General features: G+C 39.6%; 1 protein-coding gene across 2 annotated transcripts in view; it reads left to right on the plus strand.

Annotated features, from left to right (window-relative positions):
• LOC143029814 (fibroblast growth factor receptor-like 1) overlaps nt 1–25,000 on the plus strand; it is a 200,308-nt gene that overhangs the window by 131,913 nt on the left and 43,395 nt on the right. For both annotated transcript variants that reach the window (XM_076192849.1, XM_076192850.1), the window contains one exon: nt 14,108–14,226. In XM_076192849.1, coding sequence (XP_076048964.1) covers nt 14,108–14,226 — 119 coding nt within the window. The remainder of the gene's footprint in view (nt 1–14,107; nt 14,227–25,000) is intronic.

Below are 25,000 nucleotides of genomic sequence, written 5' to 3' on the forward strand. Positions count from 1 at the left end.
GTGACCTGATAGTGCGGTGACCTGGAGGGGAATCTTCTCTCTGGGTCTTGTTAACGGCTCCCGGGTTGAACTTGAACTTGAACTTCGACTTGAACTTTTAGTAAGAAAGCGCTAAATTCAAGAATGTATTATTATTTAGATTTTATTTTCCCTGAAACTATTGTTCTCGAAAGTTTTCTTTGTCAGTTTTATTTTGCGTACTATTCAATTAAGTATAACAAATATAATTATCGAGGGAATATTTTGTGTAGTCTTCGTGGAGAAATAAACAGTGTAGATATCAAGTCAGACATAATCTTGTAATACTTAATCAAATAAACATGTACAGGGAGAGGGAGAGAGAGGGCGAGGGAGGAGAGAGGGAGAGAGAGGGGGAGGGAGAGAGAGGGAGAGAGAGGGGGAGGGAGAGGGAGAAAGAGAGAGGGGGAGGGAAGAGATGCAGGTCAGAGTTCGTCATCGGCTAAGAATGTTTATGAAGTTGTCGGTGCGTCCGCGAGAGACTCGGTGCAATTTAACGGACAATTGTACCCAACTCACGACATATCACTGTTGATAACCTAATGCTCTCAGTCTTGAAGTCTCAGCGTGTTTTTGTCTGTGTTTGAATGTCCAGTATGATTTGAACGGTAACATAAACACGTGTTTATGTTTTCTATCACCCAGAACAAGTGTCCATTTTTTTCAGTACATAATGATATATTTCTATATGATATAATATCCTAATAACCAAAGTGATAAATATACAGCGTACCATTGCTGACAAAGGAACCTGGGCCAAGCCACATCGTAACAAATTAAACATATTGTTCGTGGTTGATTATTTTATGTAATTTTATATAATGTACCTTTGTGTTGTTATGATTGACGTAACGGGAAACTGGGGGAGGGGGCAGGGGGAGGGGGGGCAGGAGGGAGAGAATCAAATAGACGAACAAATGCTTCCTTTTGCTAACGATGCTGCTTGTGTGTGAACTCCAATTCCCCTTGGCTGAATAAAATCACCTGACGCCAGGGAGAACAAAATATATAAGTTCAAATTACCAGAGAAAGAAAGAGCTTTCGTATTTTGACGATGTAAAAACCCTACTCTCTCAAAAGACACATCCCTTATTTTACAAGGTTATTGTATGGAAGAAATTGGTATGTTTTCATCACACGTTTATTGAAAAATATTTTAAAGTCGTTTTGTAAGGAAAATGTATGATTCTGTGCATCCGTAATACGGCTGCATTAGACGCAGGGTAATTTTGTATTACATTCTATAAAAGAAATAGCGCGTCTTAGACGCCGGCAAATACGGTCATTAAGATGCGTTCAACCATTTTAGTGCGATGGGGGAGGAACTTCATCTTTATTGAATAAAATCGCCTGGCGGTAGCCAGAGTAGATATACAAGCTATTAATAGCTGTGATAAAGCTAAATTAAGTATAGTTTATATCATAGCTAATTTCAAAATTAATTTTGTTTTAAATATGGATTTTTTTGTATGATGAAAGACGTGTATATTGCCTGCAATTTTTCAAGCTTACAATTAACTTTAGATATATCTATTTCCCACATTTTTGTAATTCACATGACGCAAATAAAAAAATCAAATTAGATAGAATTTTAATTTGAAGGGCATTTCCTGCATGTCTTATCAAACTGTATAATCATACGGAATGATTTTTATTTATTTTATTATTCTCCCGCCAAACTATTTAATTTATCTGAGTTTGTACTTTCTTCCATAACAGCGCTATGATCCATGTCCGGAATTTTGTCGTATTTCTTTCCATTTTTTAATGTTGATTTCATTGAATTTAATCTATTTTTCTTTTACTCTTTATTTTGGGGCTTAACTCAATGACCTACCTTATTTGCTGATTCTGTATCGTTTCGTTGAAAATCATTTAAGTTTTCTTTATTCATTGATTGTTTATTTTCTTTTTGGGGCGAGTAATGTGATGATGCATTTATATATTTTTATTGTCTCACTGATTTTCGTTTAATTCCTTTATTCATTAATTAATTTCCTCATATGTTTGTATATATATTATATATATATATATATATATATATAAATGTAAATATATATATATGTATATATATATATATATATATATATATATATATATATATATGTATGTATGTACATATATATTCATATATATATATATATATATATATATATGTATGTATGTATGTATGGATGTATGTATATATTTATATATAATATATGTATGTATGTATGTATATATGTATGTATATATATTTATATATAATATATGTATATATATTTATATATAATATATGTATATATATACATATATATATATATATATATATATATATATATATATATGTATGTATGTATATTCATAGCATAGTGGCGTAGTGGTGTGGCCTTTCGTTGAGATGATTTGAAATATCTGATGGAAAGAGGGACGACGGAGCCTAAGCCCATCATCGACCGACCCATTTGTGGATGCGCCTTTTACATCTCGCATATCGATTAGAAGGGCGCCAGCCTTCAATCTACGAAAACGCATAGAACACGGCCTGCAGTGTTACGAACAGAAAACGAGAGCTTCAGCTCTACTGAGACGGGGTGATGGCCTCTGCCGAAGAAAAGCATTTGGCGTTAAGAAATATTAGAATTCTTGATTCATGCGCTGCTGACTGTAGGTGATTGGACTCGTTAGAGGTTAAACAGAATGAAATTAATAAAGTAGGTTGTAATCCCACGCTGCCCACCAGAATGTAGGTGTAGTGTTGGTAATCCCATCGCTGCCACCAGGATGTAGGTTGTAATCCCATCGCTGCCACCAGGATGTAGGTTGTAATCCCACCGCTGCCACCAGAATGTAGGTTGTAATCCCACTGCTGCCACCATTGTAGGTTGTAATCCCTTCGCTGCAACCAGAATGTAGGTTGTGAGTTACTACATTGTGAATTTTACAACCTACAGTAATGAGCAAATGTATTAGGAACATCACGAAGGATCTGTTGGCATCTTGGACGCTGCTTCAGGGGTTATCACACTGAGCTATTTTTCCTTCAACCTCCAATTAATCGACGGTATCGCCCACCCCCAGAACTTTTTCCGTCGTTAAATCACTATGGCAAATTATTTTGTTTCCTCAACAAAAGTGCATAGAATGTATTTTGATATGTCGGAGGAAAAATAGCCCAGTGTGATGATGCCTTCACCCAACTGTAGTTGGTATGGGGACATCCGCGTGCTGGATGAGGTTTTCCCAACTGTTGTTCAAATGCCAACCTCACGCTCACGTTTTTTTTTTTTTTTTTTTTTTTTTTTTTTGTTTTTTTTTTTAATCTGATAGAAACTCGAATTTCACGATCTTTCATTGTAATTTTTCGTGAGCTTTCGCCAAAGACTGGCACGTTCAAACCTCACCAAATCTAACCTAAACTAACCTAATCTAACCTTGCCCTATTGGAATCATGTTACTCTACTATATTTATTTAAAAACTAATCATTTTTTCGGCGCTTGATAAATATTCTCATTCGAATCCTCATGAAATTTTACTTCAGGAAGGCGCCTTTAACTCAACGCAGACCAACCACTTACCTACTTGGGAGTCGCCATTCCAACAGCAGTTGGGAACCTCGCATATCCGCACAGAAAACGCGTCTTATACTAACAACCGAGCCGATCAGGGAAGAAAACGAACCGAGAATAAAAATTAAATAAAAATGAAAAAAGTGGAAATTTATGGCTTGAACAAAAGTTCAGTATTCTTTTTTTGTTCTGCTCTAGCTGTTCATGGACTTTGAAGAAAAAATTATTAAGTTTTTTGCATGCGCGTAGAATTATCAGATAAATGTTTTTGTCTGCAAGAAATAAGAGAGGGTGAAATTGTGCTTTCGAGCAGAAGAAAATGAAAAAATAAATAAATAAAAAATAAATAATAGTGGGAAAAAAATCAGCATTTTAATCTTTCTGACCAGCAATGTCTCAAAAATGTAGAAGAAATGTACATGAATATATATTAAATGTTTTCATACATTTGCATGACACGAGACATATATGTGCATGTGTGTGTGCGCGCGCTCGTGCGTCGTATGTGTATTTGATTTACTATGGTAATGGACCACGTGCTGGTCTCGTGACTGACATCTATTATCCTCATCTGTCCGAGCTATGATTAATCTTTTTTGCTCCGAAGTGTACATCAACGTCTTAAAAAATTCTGAAGATTTAAGCCTGGTTAATGATTCCGTCCTCCCTTGTCACTTCAGATTTAGATGTCATTACTGACAGACAGACGGACAGACAGTCGCCTGCGTCTGGACATCGTAAATTACAACCAGGTCTTAAATTACAACCAGCTCGTAAACTACAACCAACTCCTCAGTCATTACGCAAAAAATTTGTTGTGTTGTACAACTGTGTCCAGAATTCCATCTCATTATGCCTGGTTTCCAAATGTGACTTTTATTATTTAATATCTCATGTTTTTATGACTTAGAAAATTTCCTATAATGCAAATTAGACGTTAATTAGAAGAATATATAAAATAATTAGAAAGAAATTGCTTATTCGTGTCAGGAAGACGTTGGATGTAACACGTATTTATTTATTTATTCATTTATTTATCTGTTTATTTATCTATTTATTTCAAAGCACGTTTCAGCAGTTCTGGCTTTGCATGCAAGCACATAGGGTAAAGGTGGTGTCCTGGACAGCAGTAAGCACCTCCCGGTGTAAGCAAGAGTGTAGGATAAAAATGAAAATTATAATTTTCATTTTCGCTCACCTGCGGGATAGAGCATTGCTATATACGACGGAGGTCGAGATGTTGACGGTTCGAATCCTGCCACTGACGAATTGAACCAAGGGCATGGTTCGAGTCCTCTGGAAAGGGGCACCATCCTAACCTCCTGATAGGGGATTCCTGACGTTAAACCGAAAAAAAAACATAAAAATGAAGGAGACTGCAAGAGACCATAAGGCCTACACTAGGCAGTTCCATGTCCATTACCACCTGTCATACCCATCCATAAAGTTGTCTAACCGTTTCTTAAAACAACTGATAGTTTCAGTGCTCACTACATGGTTACTAAGTCTATTCCATTCGTTGACCACCCTATTAGTAAACCAATTCTTGCCTATTTCCTTCTTAAACCTAAATTTGTCTATTTTAAATCCATTAGTGCAAGTCTTGCCCTGTTGTCTTAATATGATCAAAAAGACAATGCACTCTTTCTATATATCGCGAAATATTACACTTTTGATAATATAACTGTGGATTGGCGACCCAAAGATGGAAAGAGTGATCGGCAGAATTTGGGGTCACGGCCCCTAGTTTGAAAATCACCTGTAGGAGTTATTTTTTATGTTATTATCTGTATTCTTCATTGTTATTATTGTTGTTGTGAGTTTTATTATTACTATTATGATTAGTTATTGTTATTATTATTGTTGTTGTATTTTTGTTGTTCTGGTTCGCCATACTCCCAGAACAAAGAATAAATAGATAAATGAATAAATAAATAAATAGTAAAAAGTAATAATAATAATGAAAAAATAACGCGATAAATTTTAACCCCTCCAAGGTCAGGGACTTCCGAGCTGAATAGAATATTCTGGCCCAAATATATATATATATATATATATATATATATATACATATATATGTATGCATATATATATATATGTGTATATATATATATATACATATATGTATATATGTATATATATATATATAACATATATATATATATATATATATGTATATATATATAACATATATATATATATATATATATATATATATATATAGTGACGTCGCACTTTCACACCACAACTCCCAAGAGGCGCCAGGAACGATGACATTGACAAGACTTATTGTGCCGTCAAGTGTTCAATTGGAATTCTCATAATGAAGAGAGGGTTTGCCCAAAGTGATGTGACAACACTTATTATGCCGTCAACGCCTCAATTGGAATTTTGATGCGGATGATGTTATCAACATGGCGAGAGCGTGGAGATTGATGTCATAATTAATTCTTGGGTAATTACTCGTTGATGACACGATAATCAAGCGTAGCTGGTGTGATGACCAGTCGTGTATTATTTGATGATTATTTATTTGTCTTTTATAACAACTTACACATTTTGTAAAAAAAAAAATATTCGTTCATTGTGTGAGGACTATCCATATGTTTATTTGATAATTGCTTTTATATTATGATAATTACGCGTTTATTATACGATAATTGTTTTTTGATGAACAGGATAGTTCCAGTTATGGAAGAGGAATGTTAATACATCGTTACGGATTTTTCAGCTCAATAAAATCGCCTAAAATAAAGACACAAACCATAAGACTAATGCAAAGTGGAGAAAGTGTTTTTAATTAGTTTGTCTACAAAGAGGAGTTTCTTTGAAGTTAGAATGACGTCACTTTTTTTTCTATTTTTTTTAGGAACCTTACTCTTCTTGTACTGTAAGCAATTAGAAAATATTCTATGGCTGTTTCCTATTTTTTCTATTTCAACCTTTATTCATTTCTTTGCCTAATTATTTATTCATTCACTATTGTCTTATTTGCATTTTTTATTTGTTAGTATGTGTAGTGTTTCTCGTCTAAGGAATTGGTTTTTACTTAATTGTTTCATCTATTTATGTCTTTATTCAATTTATTCAATTTTACTTATTTGTTATTATCATTTAGGTGTTATTTCTTGTTATGTATTTATACATCCATTTATATATAGATATATATATATATATATATATACATATGTGTGTGTATTTATATATATATGTGCATATATATATATATATGTATATATATATATATATATATATATATATGTCTTATTTTCAGATTTACTTTTTTCTTGTTATTGATGTATTTATATATATTTATATATGTATATATTTATACAAGTGTTTACTCATATATTCATTTACCTATGTTATTTGTTTACTTTACTCGTACATTTATCTATTTCTTCATATTTCTGTGCGTGTGCTTGCGTGTGTGTATGTGTGTGTGCGTGCGTGCGTGCGTGCGTGCGTGCGTGCGTGTGACCCACTCTGAACCTGTGACGTACCATAAGTGAGAATTTTTGCGTCGCGTATCTCGGAAACTTTCTCCTCCGCATTTTCCACGCAGCCGTCGTCGTCGACGTCGTGGTCATTATCGCCTTTTTCGTCCTGTGGCATGAGATACCGTATCGCCAAGACGCCACGCCAGGTTTGGCAAAAAAGAAACGAATAGATTAATAATAACAATAATAATAGTAATAATAATAACAATAGTAATGATAATAACAATAGTGATAATAATAGTAATGACTAGAAATAATAGTTATAACGATATTGATAACAATTATGATAACAGTGATAACAATAATAGTTATAGTAATAATAATGAAATGGATGATAGTTATAATAATAATAATAATAATAATAATAATAGTAATAGAATAAATGACTAATAATGAAATGGATAAATAAAGAAATAGAAAAAAAAATAATAAGAGAAAATAAACTTGCCCATAATCGCGAAGTGGCGGGACTGCGCGCAGAATCTGCTCCACCGCTTCTCCGGTCGTGTAATAGCCGGCGCCGGACCGGGTCCCCCATGGCCGGGCGCAATGGGCCGGACACGGCACCGGTTAGGTACATCGTCCGGACCTTCTGCCATGGTCATCTTTGGTGGGATTCGCGAATTCCGCCTTGTTTTTACCCTCCGTCGCGTAAATCGAGAATCGCGGAATTCGAGACTTAGGTTTCAGACGTCAAATGCACAATTCGTTTCAGCATTCGTGTGGAGCGACCTGATTGTTATCTACTTTTGCCTTCTTCGAACAAAGAACGTTCTTCAACAATTCGCGCAATCGGAAATATAATTTAAGGAATGTTAAGACCTTAAAGCATTTCATATGCCAGAATATATATATATATATATATATATATATATATATATATATATATCTATATATATATATATATATATATATATATATATATATATTACTATACAGAAGTTTTCATTACAGGACTCGAGTGGAGAGGGAGTATTTGATATTGCTTTTCTTTTACGCAAAATATAAAGAATCACTGTGTGTGTGTGTGTGTGTGTGTGTGTGTGTGTGTGTGTGTGTGTGTGTGTGTGTGTGTGTGTGTGTGTGTGTGTGTGTGTGTGAGTATGTGTGTGTGTAGTTAATATTCGTGCATTTTTTATGTTATATAAGAGTGAGCTCCGTTAGTCTTATTTTTGTTTTCTTCTTAAACAGCAGAACCTTACCCACACTACATACTGCCCAGAATACCTTATGTAACTGAGGATTTTAATATTAATAACTTTATTTGCCACATACACTAACAAGTCTAATATCAGTTACCAACTGAGGCATATATAAATCTGATAAACGGTTGTCTTTGGGAAAGGTTAACCCCAGCAATGTGAACACGTGTAAACGAAGATATGCAAATTCGGCCCAGGAGAAATTCACTATAAATTCTTCATCTATATAAGGTATATGTAGATGTCAGTCGGAAAAACATAGTGAATGGGAGTTTTGCTCTTCACAAGACAATAAAAGGAAAAAGACTAGACTACGTAGGAAGGAAGCTGTCCTATTGAAAAATAACTTAATTTTTCACACATTTTAATTTGTCCACTATTTTTGGATAGATACGAGTATCTACAGAAAAGCAAGAAAATTGGGGCAAGTATAAATCCCTAGTGCAGATTTTAGAAATTAGCCAGACAGTCTGGTTGGTTACCGATACTTGTTAGCTGAATAATTTGCTATTAAGCCTTGTTTTCCGTTGTTAATTCCCCAAACGTGACGGCGCGATGATGGCCGCAGGTTTAAAGAAAACGCGGCAAATCTGCGGAAGGTGCAAATAACAAGCGCAGTTGCGAATTTGATTATCGCGAATATGGAGAATCGCGGGACACTATATATATATATATAAATATATATATATATATATATATATATATATATATATATATATATATATATATATATAATATATATATTGTATATTATATATATATATAAATACGTATATATATAAATTATATATATATATATTATATGTATATATATATATACATATATATATATGCATATATATATGCATATATATATGCATATATATATATACATATACATATATATATATTATATATATATATATATATATGTATATATACACACATTTTAACAACCACAATGCACTTTAATTCTAAGCTATCAAAGGCCAGCATGCTGAAATTGAAATGTGGTACTGCCCAGGACTCGAAGCCGGCATCCTCGTGACAAGGTCGACAGTAACTTACCAACTAGGCTATCAAGAAAGCATAGTTGGTAAGTCACTGTCGCACTTGTCATGAGGATGCCGTGTTCAAGTCCTGGGCAGTACCACATTTCAATTTCAGCATGCTGGCCTTTGATGGCTTAGAATTAAAGTGCATTGTGGTTGTTAAAATGTATCTTTAATCACTGGGATCCATTCAGTGTTGTACATATATATATATATAGTAGGCTATGTCCTCGGAAAGGGCACAGAACACCATGTATGTCCATGCTGAACCAGCTGTTCCGCTATGCAGCTGATGTATCACCATATTAACAGCAACAGATGGTTGAATGCACGACCATCGCCAGTGTCGTTCTTTTTTTAACATTATTTTTTCTTTGCCATTACTACTTCCGTTGCTGTTATTACTAATACCACCACCACTACCATCAATGTATTACTACTACTATTATTACTACCTTTACTAACACTACTACTATCATCTAATACTACTACTGCTGCTACTACTACCACTGCTGCTACTACTACTACTACTACTACTACTACTACTACTACTACTACTACTACTACTACTACTACTACAATTACTATTACTATTACTATCACCACTAACACCATCACCACTTCTACAACTACCCCATACTACTATTACTACCACCAGTACAACTGCTGTTACTACCAACGCTATCACTGACACTATTACTATTACTATTACTACCACTACTCACTATCAGTAACACTACTACTATCACTAGCATTGCAGCTGCTACTACAAGTATGATTACTAATAATATTACTACTTACAACGAATACAGCTGATAATACAACCACCAGTACTACTACTACTAATTATAATATATACTAATACTGATAGTAACGCTACTACTATTACTACCACTATTAATACTACTGCTAATACGATTACTACAATTATTAGTACTACCGTTGTTCTTCCATCTAGTTCTGTACTTACTACTACTAAGACACAAGTACCAACGCAGCAACTAGTACATTCCTTCGGTGGTTGCATGTACTACCAGTTTTACTGCCCACTACTACTGGTACCGGTAATTTACGATGCTCCCAGCACTATATCTGCTACTTGATGCCCGTCCCCTGCTACTGCAGATGCAATCACAACACCATCTACAGCATTCCTTATAAGGATAGAATCATTATTAGCTACTCTCCTGAATGTACTTCATGTACGTATGCACAGATGCACACACACACACACACACACACACACACACACACACACACACACACACACACACACACACACACACACACACACACATGTGTCCATATATCAACGCCAGCTCTGACGAAATCTTTATATACATTAATGAAGGCCTGAGTGTGGTATGCATACATACATATGCAAATATGCAAATGTATTTTTTATGCACTCTGACTTCAAAGACAGGTTACGGCTGTTTTATGGCGTTCATTTAGATCCTAAAAAGATAAAACACTCTTATGGACTAAAACATAATAGAATCGGCCGGCGGCAGTCGAAATAAAAGGAAGAGGAGCATCCGGTAAGGAAGGGGACCCTAAGACTTCTTCCCACGAACTCAAAGCGAGAATGTGTCGGACCTTTATCGCTATGTCACGCTTCTGACACGGCCGATCCAAAGTGACACTACCTCCCCTCTTCCCTCTCCCCCGCCCCCCCCACCCCGCGGCCACAACGTGTCACTCATGACACAACATGACACCATTGTATAACGAGATGTGATCACCCTCATGTACTCAACCCGCATGTGTATGCAAATGACACTGAAGTACGCCTGCGTGCTCGCGCGCGCGCGCACACACACACACAGACACACACACACACACACACACACACACACACACACACACACACACACACACACACACACATGCGAGCATGCGAGAGAGAGAGAGAGAGAGAGAGAGAGAGAGAGAGAGAGAGAGAGAGAGATGGAGGGAGGGGGGATAGACAATTACAATAGTTATGGAAATTTACTGAATAAATGGTGATGATGATGATGATGATGATGACGATGATGATAAAAACATAGCCTCAAGTTATGGGAGTGTCTGTACCAGGAACGAGATAATGACAGACTCTCGCCTCTTTCAGTCAAGATAACGATAATGATCCTCGTTCAAGTCTCGAAAATTTGAGCACAACTCGGTTACTGTTCCCCGCCTGTGGCGCGCTGGTTTCCACCTCGTCTGTCACATATGCGAGCCCAGGTCTGCGCCTAAAGGCTACCGGTGAGTCCCCTTACCCAGCAATCCTAGTACAAAGGGCAAAAGTGTAGCTCTTCAGGCACGTAAGGTCAAGGTGCTCCAGGCTTTTGAACCCACCAGTGAATCGACTCCTGGTGTAAGCTTTTGGGCCCCCAGCGAAGCGACTCCTGGTGTAAGCTTTTGGGCCCCCAGCGAAGCGACTCATGGTGTAAGCTTTTGGACCCCCATGTGAAGCGACTTCTGGTGTAAGCTTTTGGTCCCTCGGTGAAGCGACTCCTGGTGTAAGCTTTTGGACCTCCAGTGAAGCGACTCCTGGTGTAAGCTTTAGGGCCCCTAGGAAAGTGACTCCTGGTGTAAGCTTTTGGACCCACCAATGAAGCGACTCCTGGTGTAAGCTTTTGGGACCCCCCCCCCGTGAAGCGACTCCTGGTGTAAGCTTTTGAACCCACAAGCGGAGCGACTCCTGGTGTAAGCTTTTAGGCCCCCAGTGGAGCGACTCCTGGTGTAAGCTTTTCACCAGATTAGTGTTTGAGAGGATTACGCACGTGTGACGTCAGCGGGGGGGAGGGGATGGGGGAACTTGGAGGGTTCAAAGTTCCAGGGAACGAGTTTGAGGAAGTGGAGTGTGGGGGGGGGAAGTGTGGGGGGGGTTGAGGAAGTGTCTATTGCGGTGTGGGGAGTCTTAATGAGGAAATGTATATTTTGGGTGTGGGGGGAGCTTTTTGTGGGTGAGATTTTTTTTTGGGGGGGAGGGAGTGATAGGACTTCTTAGGATTTTTTTTTTTTTCTTTTTTTTTTTCTTCTTTTGAGGATGCGTCTCTTTTGGAGGAGGAGGAGGATTAGACATGATGTTATTCGCCTTCAAAGAAGCCTCCAAGACGGAAAAGGTTAACACTACTGCGTGTACAATCGCTCTCAAAGGTCCTGAAGACCTTTCCTCCCGGGTGGTACATTTCCATTTGTCCTTGCGGCCGGCAGACGATTTTATTCGTCTAAGTGTCACACTCACCGGTAGTGACGGTTTTGTTTTTATTCTGGCTGCCGCTAGGAAATTCTATTAGTTTTTGTGGAACTGTGATTCCCATCGTGCAGATGAATGTGATGTGGAAATTTATATATTTTTTTTATTATACAGTATTGTTTATTTATTATCGTTTCATTTATTGATCTACTTTTATTTGTTTTAATTTATTTTATTTTATTGATCATTACCTTTTTTATCTATTATACACACATTCACACACAGACACACACACACACACACACACACACACACCACACACACACACACACACACACACACACACACACATATATATATATATATATATATATATATATATATATATACACTATATATATATATACACACACACACACACACACACACACACACACACACACACACACATATATATATATATATATATATATATATATATATATATATATATATATATCTATTCATTTTATTTTATTTTATTTTTTTCTCTCTGTAGCCTTTGACCTGAGTAATGTGGCGGAATCAGGGATGACCCTTGGTCCACGAGGTGTAAAAATGGGCGTGGGGTGGAGGGGGTGGGGGTGGGGGTGAGGGGTGACGGATGGGTATTGGATGGGTGTCAGGAGTGGATGATGATGACTTGTCTCGGCCACCCTCCTTATAAGGTGAAGGTCTTCTGGAATGCATATGTATGTGTTTATCTTCCTGTAGATGAAAACATCGTTAGAAGGACTGTATAGATGAATGCAAATATATACAAAGGTTTTAATTCCCCATTATAAGGGGAGTTACCTAATCAGTGTATTTTTCTTATTATTATTGACTCAAAAGAGAGAGAGAGAGAGAGAGAGAGAGAGAGAGAGAGAGGGAGGCGGTATGGATCCTCCGTTTCCTCGATTTCCCCCCACTATGATCATGTTTACGAAATAGAGAGGAACACGGTAACGGTAGTCTTGTCCCCACGGCCACTAAAGCGAAAACCCATCACATCTTCCATTTCCTTAGATGAATAAAATCGTCTGGCGGGAGCCAGAGTAAAAGGAAGAGTGCCACCCTGTAGGGAAGGCGTTGAGAGGGGCAGGGAGACCATAACACCTTGACTACGTAGTTGGGGTGGGGGGGTAAGGGGGGGAGGTTGCAGATACATAGAACCAGAACTGAGCCTATGTTTATGTTAGGAAGTATGCACGCGCCCTTACACTATTCGCGCTATGTAGCGTGGATTCTTGAGATTCTCATGTCTTGTCTTGTCTTTCGGATTCGCCTTGGTTTCCATTATGGGTTTTTTTTTCTAAGATGTCGGACACATTATTGTTGATATTTTTGGGCGGGTTTCTGACACTATTATGGATTTTTTTTTTTTTCGGCTTCTGACACGACGGCAAGGTTTTCTTGATCAATTTCTGACACAATCACTGAAAATTTTCATTTTTTCATTCAACACTATTAACCACCTATGATACGATGCCTAAGACAGTAATTTACATTTCTCCCCGTTTCTGACACGGTTGTAGTAACTAATTTTATTTTATTCTATTTATATATATGTATATATATTTCTTCTTTCTTCTCTTCCAGGGCCTCCGACTCTGTCTACGTCAAGGGGGTCGACGCAGATCACAGTGACGGCCGGGGAGAACGTCAAACTCCCCTGCGCCATCGAGGGGTCGCCGCCCCCCATCTTCGAGTGGGCCAAGGTGAGTGAAAGAAGAACTCTCTCTCTCTCTCTCTCTCTCTCTCTCTCTCTCTCTCTCTCTCTCTCTCTCTCTCTCTCTCTCTCTCTCTCTCTCTCTCTCTCTCTCTCTCTCTCTCTCGCTCGCTCGCTCTCTCTCTCGCTCGCTCTGTCGCTCTCTTTCCCTTTCTTTCACTCTCTTTCTCTCTCTAAAAAAAAGTCAATAGTGAAAATACAGTAGAATAATAATGATTATAATAGTGATAATGATATTAATAATAATTGTAATGATGATAATGATGAAGAATAGTGATGATAATAATAATAATAATGATAATAACAACAACAACAACAACAATGGTGATGATGAATAATGATGGTAATGATAATAATAAAAATGATAATATTAATAAAAGTAATAAGAATAACAGTGACAATGATAAAAACAATAATAGCAACGATTAATAAGATAGATAAATAAATGTACAAATGAAAGGTAAGTTAAAAAATTTTTTTTATTTAAAATACAGTCAAACAATGATGACAATAAAAGGAAATAAAGATAAAAATAAAAAAAGATAAATCAAATGAAGAGGAATTCTAAACCCCCCCCCTTTCCCAAAATCCTGAAGCCTCCTTCAGGGCCATTCCTGAAACCTTCCTGAAGTCCACAATACGTGGGTGGCCGTTGGCCACGGATATGCTATTCACCAGCGCATCTAGCCAATGTAGACAGACTCCAGATCTGTCTGAAGAATGAGTAAACAGTTGAAGAGGAAAGATGGTCAGGCAAACGAGGAGGAGGAGGTCGTCATCAAGTATACAAAACCTTCGTCGACTCCTCCCCCCACCCTTCCCCTCTCCTCTCCTCTCCCCCCTCTCCTCTCTCCCCTCCCCTCTCCTCTCCTCCTCCTCCCCTCCCCTCTCCTCCTCCCCTCTCCTCTCCTCTCCCACTCCCCTCTCCTCTCCCACTCCCCTCTCCTCTCCTCTCCCCCTCCCCTCTCCTCTCCCCCTCCCCTCTCCTCTCCTCTCCTCCTCTTCCCCTTCCTCCTCTTCCCTCCCCTCTCCTCTCCTCCTCCTCCTTCTCCTCCCCTCTCCTCCCCCCTCCTCCTCTTCCCTCTCTCTTCCCTCTCCTCTCCTCTCCCCCTTCCCTCTCCTCTCCCCCTTCCCTCTCCTCTCCCCCTTCCCTCTCCTCTCCTCTCCCCCTTCCCTCACATCCCCTTTCCTCTCCCCCTCCCTTCTCCTCTCCTCTGCCCCCTCCCCTCTCCTTTCCTCTCCTCTGTCCCCTCCCCTCTCCTCTCCCTCCTCCCCCCTCTCCTCTCCCTCCTCCCCTCTCATCCCCTTTCCTCTCCCCTCTCCTCCTCCCTTCCCCTCTCCTCTCCCTCCTTCCCCTCTCCTTTCCCCTCTCAGCCCCTCTCCTCTCCCCCTCTCCTCTCACCCCCTTCCCTTCTCATCCCCTCTCCTCCTCCCCTCCCCTCTCCCCCCCCAATTAGACGTAGATGTTAGTTTGCTAGTTTTACTCCGTTGTAGCAGACCTTTTGCGTATAAACAGTCAGAGGCATTAGGTAAATTGGGACCACGAGAGGGATGAGGGGGGTGGGGGAGAGGGGGGAAGGTGGGGAGGGGGCCTGGTGGGGCGGGGGGAAATGGTTATACAAGTGGTGGCATCGTTTGAAATACCCTTCCGTACCGGGTGGTACTTGTCCTTCAGTTTTGGCTGCCGTCAGGTGATTTTATTCGTCTCAGCGAAAGCCATTCCGTTATCTAAGGATTGAAGAACATTATTCCCCCCCCCTCTCTCTCTCTCTCTCTCTCTCTCTCTCTCTCTCTCTCTCTCTCTCTCTCTCTCTCTCTCTCTCTCTCTCTCTCTCTCTCTCTCTCTCTCTCTCGTCTTTTTCGTCTTTTTCATATTCTTATTCTTCTTATTTCTTGTAATTTTTCCTCTTTGCTCTTCTCCTCCGCTGTTTCGACTTTTCTTCTTCTTCTTCTTCTTCTTTTCCTTCTTCTTGTCTATTTTCTTTGTATTTATCGTTTTTTTTTTCGTCTGTTTTTTTTCGGATCTTATTCTTCTTTCGCTACGTCTTCTTTTCCTTCTTCATCAATTTTTTTCTTCTCCCTCCTCCCTCGTATCTTCGTATTTTTCTTTTCCTCTTTTTTATAGTTATTGCTCTTTCTTTCTCTTTCTCCCTCTCTCTCTCTTTCCTCTCTTTTCTTTTTCGTCCTTGCTTTCTCTGTTCTTCTCAGTGTTATGTCTACCTACCCAGTCCATGACGTCACCGATTTGATGACGTCACCTATTCGATGACGTCACCTATTTGAAGACGTCACAGAAACGTCACATAAGTTGTCGAGTGATACAACGCGTCTTCCTGAACGCGGTCGTAACTGTGGTTGTAACTTACACGGCCGACCTCTCTGGGCGTGATGGATTCGTAGTACGAGGGCGTGCGGGCTGACGGTGGGCGTGGGTAGGATCGGGTTATGTAAATGGGGTGTGATTTATGGTCACTTGGGGCGAGACTTTTAAAGGGAAGATGGACCTGAGGAGTTTTTGGGGAATAAAGTTTGGGGCTTTATGACTGACATGGGGAGGCGAGCTGGGGTCGGCTGTATACCTCGGTACTCATGTACCTTCTATTTTTTTTTTTTTTTTTTTTTTGTAATTTCGTTTGCAATGGAAGCGCTATAGATAGGAGAGGAAAAAGAAAAACCAAAACAATTATTGGTTTGACGGTTGGCAAGTTACCATATTTTTAGAGAATTTTTAAGTTGATGTTTATGTGGAACTTCTTTATTGAATGGATTTTAATATCATTTGAAAACCTTGTGTGCGCACATTTCTTTTACTTGATGTGCTCTAGTTGTAAAACATAGTCTCCCTTTTTATTTCTTTTCTTTTCTTTTTGTTATTGTCATTCTTCTTCTCTTGTTCATCTTCCTCGTCTTCTTCTTCCTCTTCTGCTTCTTCTTCTACTTTTTTTTGCTTCTTTTTTTCTATTTTTTCCTCCTCTTTGTCTTCCCTTTCTCTTTCGTCTTCCTTTTTTTTCTTCGTCTCCTCTTCCTCCTCTTCTTCCACCTTTTCATTATTTTTTCTTTTTCATCTTCTCTTTTTCGTCATCATCTGCTTCTCTTCATTTTTTTTTTCAATTTCCTTCTCTTTTCTGCTGATTCTCATGTCCACGTCCTGGATGCCCCAAATCGAGGCCAGGCTGGAAGCCTCCGCCTTATATGTACAGACCCCAGCTGATCCTAATATGTAGTTCAAAGGTTACGAATGTGATCTGTGTGAAGAGCCTCTTTGTGTAAACGCTTCGTCATATGTTAGAAATAAATCTACTGTAATGAATAAAATCACCTGGCGACAGTAAGAATAAAAGGAAAAGTGGCTCAGCATCCATTGAAGTTCAAAAGAGTGTGTTCCTTGCATACCGCCGTGCGGCCATGGATGCGCATTCAATTCCGTATGGAAAACTCTGACCCCCACGACTTTTCACTCCTCATCAAACGTCTCCCCCTGTGACGATCATCCCTCCTCGAGATGCTAAACCAACGGAATTTGAATAAAGATCAGAAAGCTTTAGGTTTTTTAGGCCATAATGGAGTGGGAGGGCAAAGTAATTACATTTTGTTTTGAATGCATGAAAGCACCGGGCGGGGATCTCTCTCGAGCCGACTCGCGGAGTGAGCTACGTGAGGGAGAGCAGGGAGGAGGGGGCGGTAGGGAGGGAGAGAGGATAGAAGGGGGAAGCCATTTGTGGGCGCTAAAGTAACATATACGGTCCGCGCCGAATAAGTGGCCCGAATATGGACCGAGTTTATGTAATACCTTAATCCGTTTTTCTGGTTTATAACGTTGATAGTCCAATTAAGACCCTATTTACAGGAGGAATATTAATTCCTACCTCACGCTTGTGGAAGGTGGTAAGACCTGGCAACGTATTTTTCGAGTCTGCATACTTGTATAACGAATTTATTTCAAATATTTACCTCAAACGTTTTCGGAGGAGTTATTTTTGATGGCGGGCGTAGTTTTGTTCCTTGAAGAATATTAAGAGAGCAGACTGTTGAGAAAGGAGGTGTTGGGCACGTAAATATAGTTCAGAAATATATATGGAATTATTATTACAAGTAGTGACCGAAATAATTCGTGTTTATTGATATGTTTATTTATTATTTTATTCGTCGATATCGTGCATTGTATGTCTTCTGGCGATCTAGTTCAATGGAGGAAAAATCTTACCTCTGTAGCTAAAGGGGAAACCGAAGTAGGTAAGAAGTAGATGCTTGGGTAAATAGGTAGATTCGTAGATTAGTAAGTAGGTAGGAAGGTAAGTGGATATATAGACAGCTATGGGTAGGTAAGCAAATACGTAGGTAGGTAGGTAGATAGATGTTTAGCTCAAAGCGTTACTACCGCAAATAAGTAGGTAACTAGATGGGTATGTAAGTAGGTAAACTGGCAAGTAGATGGGTGAGTTGGTAGGTAGACACGTAGGTAGGTAAGAACAAGCAGATTAGCTTGAGATAGTGAGCAGGGTAAACAATTTACAGTGAGGGCGCTCAGAGCGACCTGCTGCAGGGTGGGAGTGGGGTTGGAGGGGGAGGGGGGATTAGACGATGTAGGAGTCGCTGGGCAGCAGGTCGGTATGCAAATTTCAATTCAAATTATTCTTTCATTTTAACTTATTTTCGTTGGAAATTGTCCATTGTTAATGCGAATATTTATTTGATTTTGTTTATGTGTGTTCGTTTGTTGTTTGGTTGAGTTAGGGTTGGTTTATTTTGATTTGGTTTGAACAGATTGTGGACGTGAGAGGTAGGCAGGAACGAGCATCTCGTTAGTTGCCTGATTAAAGAATCGGGCGACCAAAAAGTTGCCTCCATGATGTCTGGTACACCCCTTTGTCTCATTTTTTGCTGTTGTGTGTGTGTGTATGTATGTGTGATTCACCATGGTTTTGGATCACGTGTTGGACTCGAGATCGACAGCTATTTCCCTTCCGGAAGAGAGCTCATGTGTGTGTATTTACCTAGTTGTATTTACCTAGTTGTATTTTACGGGAAGGGGAACTATGCTCGTGGGGTCCCGTCTTCATATCTCATTTTATCTAAACTATTTTTAAATTCATGTATTGTTTTTGCACACACCACTTTCTCATCTAACTTGTTCCAACTGTCTATTACTCTGTGAGGAAAGCTGTTCTTTTTAAAATCTCTTCTATAGCTGTCGTGTGTGTGTGTGTGTGTGTGTGTGTGTGTGTGTGTGTGTGTGTGTGTGTGTGTGTGTGTGTGTGTACGTTATGTCCAGGTTTGCATATATAAAAGTTGACAGAATTTTTTGTCTATGAAATGAAATCCAAACCTAGACAATCTAGTTAAACGCACCTTGTAAATAAATTAATGAATAGATAATTGAATAAAATTAAAAAGTTACTAGATAGAAACGCAAGTTTAGGACTTGAAATGGAGAGCAGATGCAGCCCATTTTTCTTAACTTGGCGAAAATCCATTCGCTCCGCCCCGCCTAGCACCCTCAACGCTGATTGGCTGACCGAGACATGTCTGAATGACGTCATTGTATTGTTTTGCAAATAACAATTTATAAAAACACAAACACGCCTATTTTGTAATAGTGACGTCATCGTTCGGACATGCCTTGGCCAGCCAATCAGGGCCAAGTACATTTTCGCCATAGTTAACATTGTTATTATCATTATTATTGTTGTTACTATTATCATAAGATTATTATCATTACTATTATTCATATTATTACTATTATTATTGTTATTATTTTTATATCATTATTTTTATTATTATTATTATTATTATTATTATTATTATTATTATTATCATTATTATTAGTATGATTATTATTATTGTTATTATTATTATTGTTATTTCTATATCATCATTATTATCATTATTATTAGTAGTAGTATGATTATCATTATCATCATCATTATCATCATTATTATTATAATCATCAGTATTACACACGTATTTGAAAGGTCTATTTAATATGCAGTACGAGTCTAGGTTAACACATTTAGAAATATCCAAAGCTCTCTAGAAATTGCAACTTTTTACTAGAAATGTCACTGAAATGGCCAGAATTGTATAAATGGCCCCCTAGCGTCACATAAAGATTGTAATATATTTTTCCTTTTTTTTTTTTTCTTATTGAATACTTTGTGGATTCGTTTATTTATGTTTTTCATCTGATTTTATCGGTGTTGATTAATTTATGTGTATCAATATATCTGTATTTATTCATTTTGGGGATATATACATTATATATATATATATATATATATATATATATATATATATATATCTATATATATATATATATATATGCAATAAAAACACTAGGTACATGTGTTCACAAATGATAAAGTAACCACTAGGAAAAGTAAACTAACAAAGCAGAGCGCTTTCGTTTAATTACATCTTCAGTGCTGATATTTTGTATCGGCACTGAAGAAGTAATTATATGAAAGCGCTCTGCTTCGTTAGTTTAGTTATCGTAGTTGGTACTTACGCAAATATATATACGTGTGTGTGTGTGTGTGTGTGTGTGTGTGTGTGTGTGTGTGTGTGTGTGTGTGTGTGTGTGTATGTGTGTGTGTGTGTGTGTGTGTGTGTGTGTATATATATATATATATTATATATATATATATACATATACATAAATATATACGGTGGGGGAGGCCTCAATCGACGACGATTACCTAGCTATGTAAGTTTGCAACCCACCTGTCTGGCTTTATTGAAATATAGATAATAATAAAAAAAAAACTCTAGAGGAGCGGTTCTTCTTGAAGCAAAAATCGCGGTGACAATGCCGCGTCATTTTCTATTTTAGAAGTGTAGGCGATTTAGGCGAGGTTAGGTTGTAGTACGTAAAGTAAGGTCAGAGAGAGCGCGAGAGAGAGGGAGAGAGAGAGAGAGAGAGATTGTTGGGTCGTGAGAGGGAGTGCCTTCTTCTCTGGGAGGAAATTCTTTGCGAGGGCGGGACTGTACCAGAAGACAAAGCAAACAGATAAATGAATAAATAAATAAACAAATAAGTAAACGAATAAATGAAAAGGCGAAGATTTCAACTGAATAAAATCACCTGACGGCACCACTGGAAAGAAGAAATAAATTAATAAGTTTATATTTAGATACAATGTAAGCTATTTTCTCGCTGAAATGGTTGTTTCCTTCAGCCGAATAAAATCGCCTGGCGACAGCTAGAATAAAGGACGACACCAACGCGGAGGGTGTGAGTAGTGGGAAGTGAGAAACCCCTTGTAAGGCAAGACCTGTCAGTTGCGCCAAGCCACTGGATTTTTTTAGGCCGATGTCTGGGTCGCCTCCCCGCCTGGCCAGGACTGTCGGGTCCCGGGAATCGAGGTCACGACCACCTACTCGCGATGAAAAAACAAAAACAAAAAAAAAACATGGTGACACTAAAAGAAACGGTAAATCTCCTTTAAAAGCAGGAAAAAATGTCATTGGGATTAATATGCTACAAGAACGGATTCAAATCATTTAGCGACACTGGAACGAAATGTAAGTGTGACGCGACACTGGAACGAAATGTAAGTGTGACGCGACACTGGAAGTACTCGGAGAGGGCAGACCCTGTGGATGTTCCAGCACAAGGTTCCAGGACATCCCGGCTGGATGGTGACCGGGGGGGAGGGGGAGGGGGGGGGTCGTCGCTGATTCCCGCCAGAGATAAGGTGGCGTCTAGCAGGACAGAAACTATGCACGGGGGAGTGTAGGTTCTGTTGTAACGAGGAGGAAGCAGAGGAGGAGGAGGAGGAAGAGGAAGAGGATGCAGGTAGCAACTGAGTAACCACGACCTCTCCCTAACGACGGGTTACCCGGTTACCAAATTACCCCCATCCCCCCCACTCCCCCATCATCTTCGTTACTTATTTTTTTGTGATAAAGAATATTGATGATTGGAAAGGGATTCCACTTCCGTACCGGGTGGTACGTTTCCTTTTATGTTGTCCTGCCGCCAGGCGATTGTATTCACCTTTGTGTCATGCACGGTCGCTCTGTGCATCACGCTGCATCGTCTTTGACCTGAACAGTGCGGCGAGAGATAGCGAGAACCTTCTTCCCCGATATATTGAAATTGGAGGGGCATTATATACATATGCATATATATATATATATATATATATATATATATATATATATATATATGTATATGTATATATACATGTTCTTAATGTCTGTTTCATTCTACAGTGCGTTGATGTATTTACGGTCAATGGCTTGCGTCTGCTTCCCTCATCCACCTCATTCTTCCACCTCCTCCTCCTCCTCCTCCTCTTCCCCCCCTACTTCCCCCTCCCCCTCCATCAGACGGCTCACCATCACAGCTGAGATTAATAGACTCGTAAAGGACATTTGCAGTCTATGGCCACCAGATGTCAGGAGCAATTTCCATCTCTCCACAGCTTCGGGCTTAATCTCTCTGCTCTCATAGAAGTCTCAGGCAGCTGAATAAAATCATCTGGCGGCAACAAGGGTACTTGGACAATTAGAAGTCCGTAATGAAGGGTTTGGGTCAAGATTTGACCAGAATTGAACAAAATGTAATCCAGTCGAAATCCTTAGGCGTCTGAGAGACATTGCAGTATCATTAACCACCTTCCATACCTGGTGGTACCTCTCCTTGCTGTCGCCAGGCGATTTTATTCGTCTCCGTGGCAACCCCCTTTGATGGCGAAGGGGTTTACTCTCTAAGTTAAACCCCTTTCCTACCGGGTGGCACTTTTCTTCTTGTCCTGGCTGCCGTCAGACTATTTTATTCATTTCCGGTGACTAGGGAGCGAGGGAAGAAAGGTCTCAGCTAGTTAGATGTGTCTTAGGATATCAGCGTCTCCTCATTCTTTGAGTCCTTGAAGTGTTGTCATTTGTTTCCAGAACGTTTCGTTCACGAAACCCAACATTCCATGTTTTCGAATTAACCCTCCTGAACTTGTGGACAACACTTTTTTCTTAGCCCTAGTTTTACGATCACGGAGACCACAGTCGTGTCCGGAAACCACAACGTCGTCCGGAGACTGTCATTTCGTCTGGGAGACCACAAATTGTTTCCGGATGTCCTGAACCTGTTCTTCAGCTCCTGGAAGAAGAAGGAGCACATCTCCAAGGGCAGGAGCTTCTTGAAGAGTTCTTTCCAGAAGGCGGGGGTCTTCGGGTCGATCTGAAAGCGACTTCGAAGACTCTTCTTTGCCATCGGCGCTCATCGAAGAGGGACGAAGAAGCTTGAGGACCAATAAGCCACTTCGTCCATGCAAGAGGCGACTGTAGCAATTTTTTTTTTTTTTTTTTTTTATTATTATTTACCTGGAGAAAATAGATACACGCGCTTACCGACATTTTTTCTTTCTAGAGGCCCGGGTACACAGGGCATAGGTTACGGTATTGGTTGCAGCTGAGCGCCTCTTGGTGTGAGTTCCACGCCATTTGGTAGCCGAAAACTTGCCCAGGGACAGCCAGGGCAAGTGGCGGTTACTGATAATCATTGAAGGTACCTTTGTACTTACGAGGCGGGGTCGAAACCGGCCGTGCCACAGTCGGCACCAAACAACGTGAGAGAGAGAGAGAGAGAGAGAGCAACAAAGAGTACAACGAGTGTTCAGTGTTCCTTGCACAGGAGGAACAGTGGGCGGGTCCCAAATACCACCGGATACCACCCCCAGGGTACGTCCTCCCCCGGGGGAAGGGACCTCTTCATCAGCCCGTATGTAATTGTATATTACCCCGAGGGAGATCACGCCCACCCTGAAAGCAACGTAACCCCGGGAGAAGAATTCCCCCGGGGTTCCTCTGTAGCTGAATAAAATCACCTGACGGCAGCCAGAATATATACGAACTATCATCCTCCCCCCCTCCTCCTTCGTCTATGCTGAAATAATTCCCCCAGGGGAAGGGGTTAGTAGTTTGCCACTGGGAAAGCTACTCCACCCCCAGATGATCCTAACAGTGGTGTTTACAAGAATATTGTAGGTTCTGAAATATGCTCTGTATCCCCTGGGGGACCTTGGAGGATATTACACTTACCCTGTGGGACCATGAAGGATACTCAGCTTATCGTGAGGGACTTAGGAATACAAATAGCCCATTCCGCTTCCCTGGTGGGACCTTAGAAAGCATTCGACTTCACCTGGGAGTCTCTGGACAATACTGTATCTCCCCCGAGGGACCCTGAAATACATACAACTTCCCCTGGGAGACTTTGGAAGATACGTTACTTGCTCACAGGGGCCTTGGAATATAACTTTACCTGGGATTCTTAGGTGATACCTCACTTCCCCTGGAGGAACTTGGAAGTTACTCCACCCTCTTTCCCCTCCTGGAGAACCTTTGGTGTTATTCCACTTCCCCCCTGGGAGGCATTGGAAGATGATTCATATTCCCTGGGGGGACTTTGAAAGTTATTGCACCATCCCCGGATGGAGGATCTTATAACTTAATCCACTTCCCCCTCGGGGGACGTCTGCACTTCCTTCCCTCCGGGGAGACTCGGCAATGTACTTGATTCTTCTTCTTCTTCTTCTTCTTCTTCTTGTTCCTCTTTATTTTCTTCTTCTTCTTCTTCTTCTTCTTCTTCTTCTTCCTTTTCTTGTTCCTATGCATTTTCTTCTTCTTCTTCTTCTTCTTCTTCTTGTCCTTCTTCTTCTTGCTCTTCTTCTTTTTCTTCTTGTTCTTCATTTTCTTCTTCTTGCCCGTCTTCTTCTTTCTTCTTTTTTTTCTTCTTCTTCTCCTTCATCTTCTTCTTCTTCTTT

This window comes from Oratosquilla oratoria, chromosome 11, assembly GCF_046742065.1.
Source record: "Oratosquilla oratoria isolate Oo_2021 chromosome 11, ASM4674206v1, whole genome shotgun sequence".
NCBI lineage: Eukaryota > Metazoa > Arthropoda > Malacostraca > Stomatopoda > Squillidae > Oratosquilla > Oratosquilla oratoria.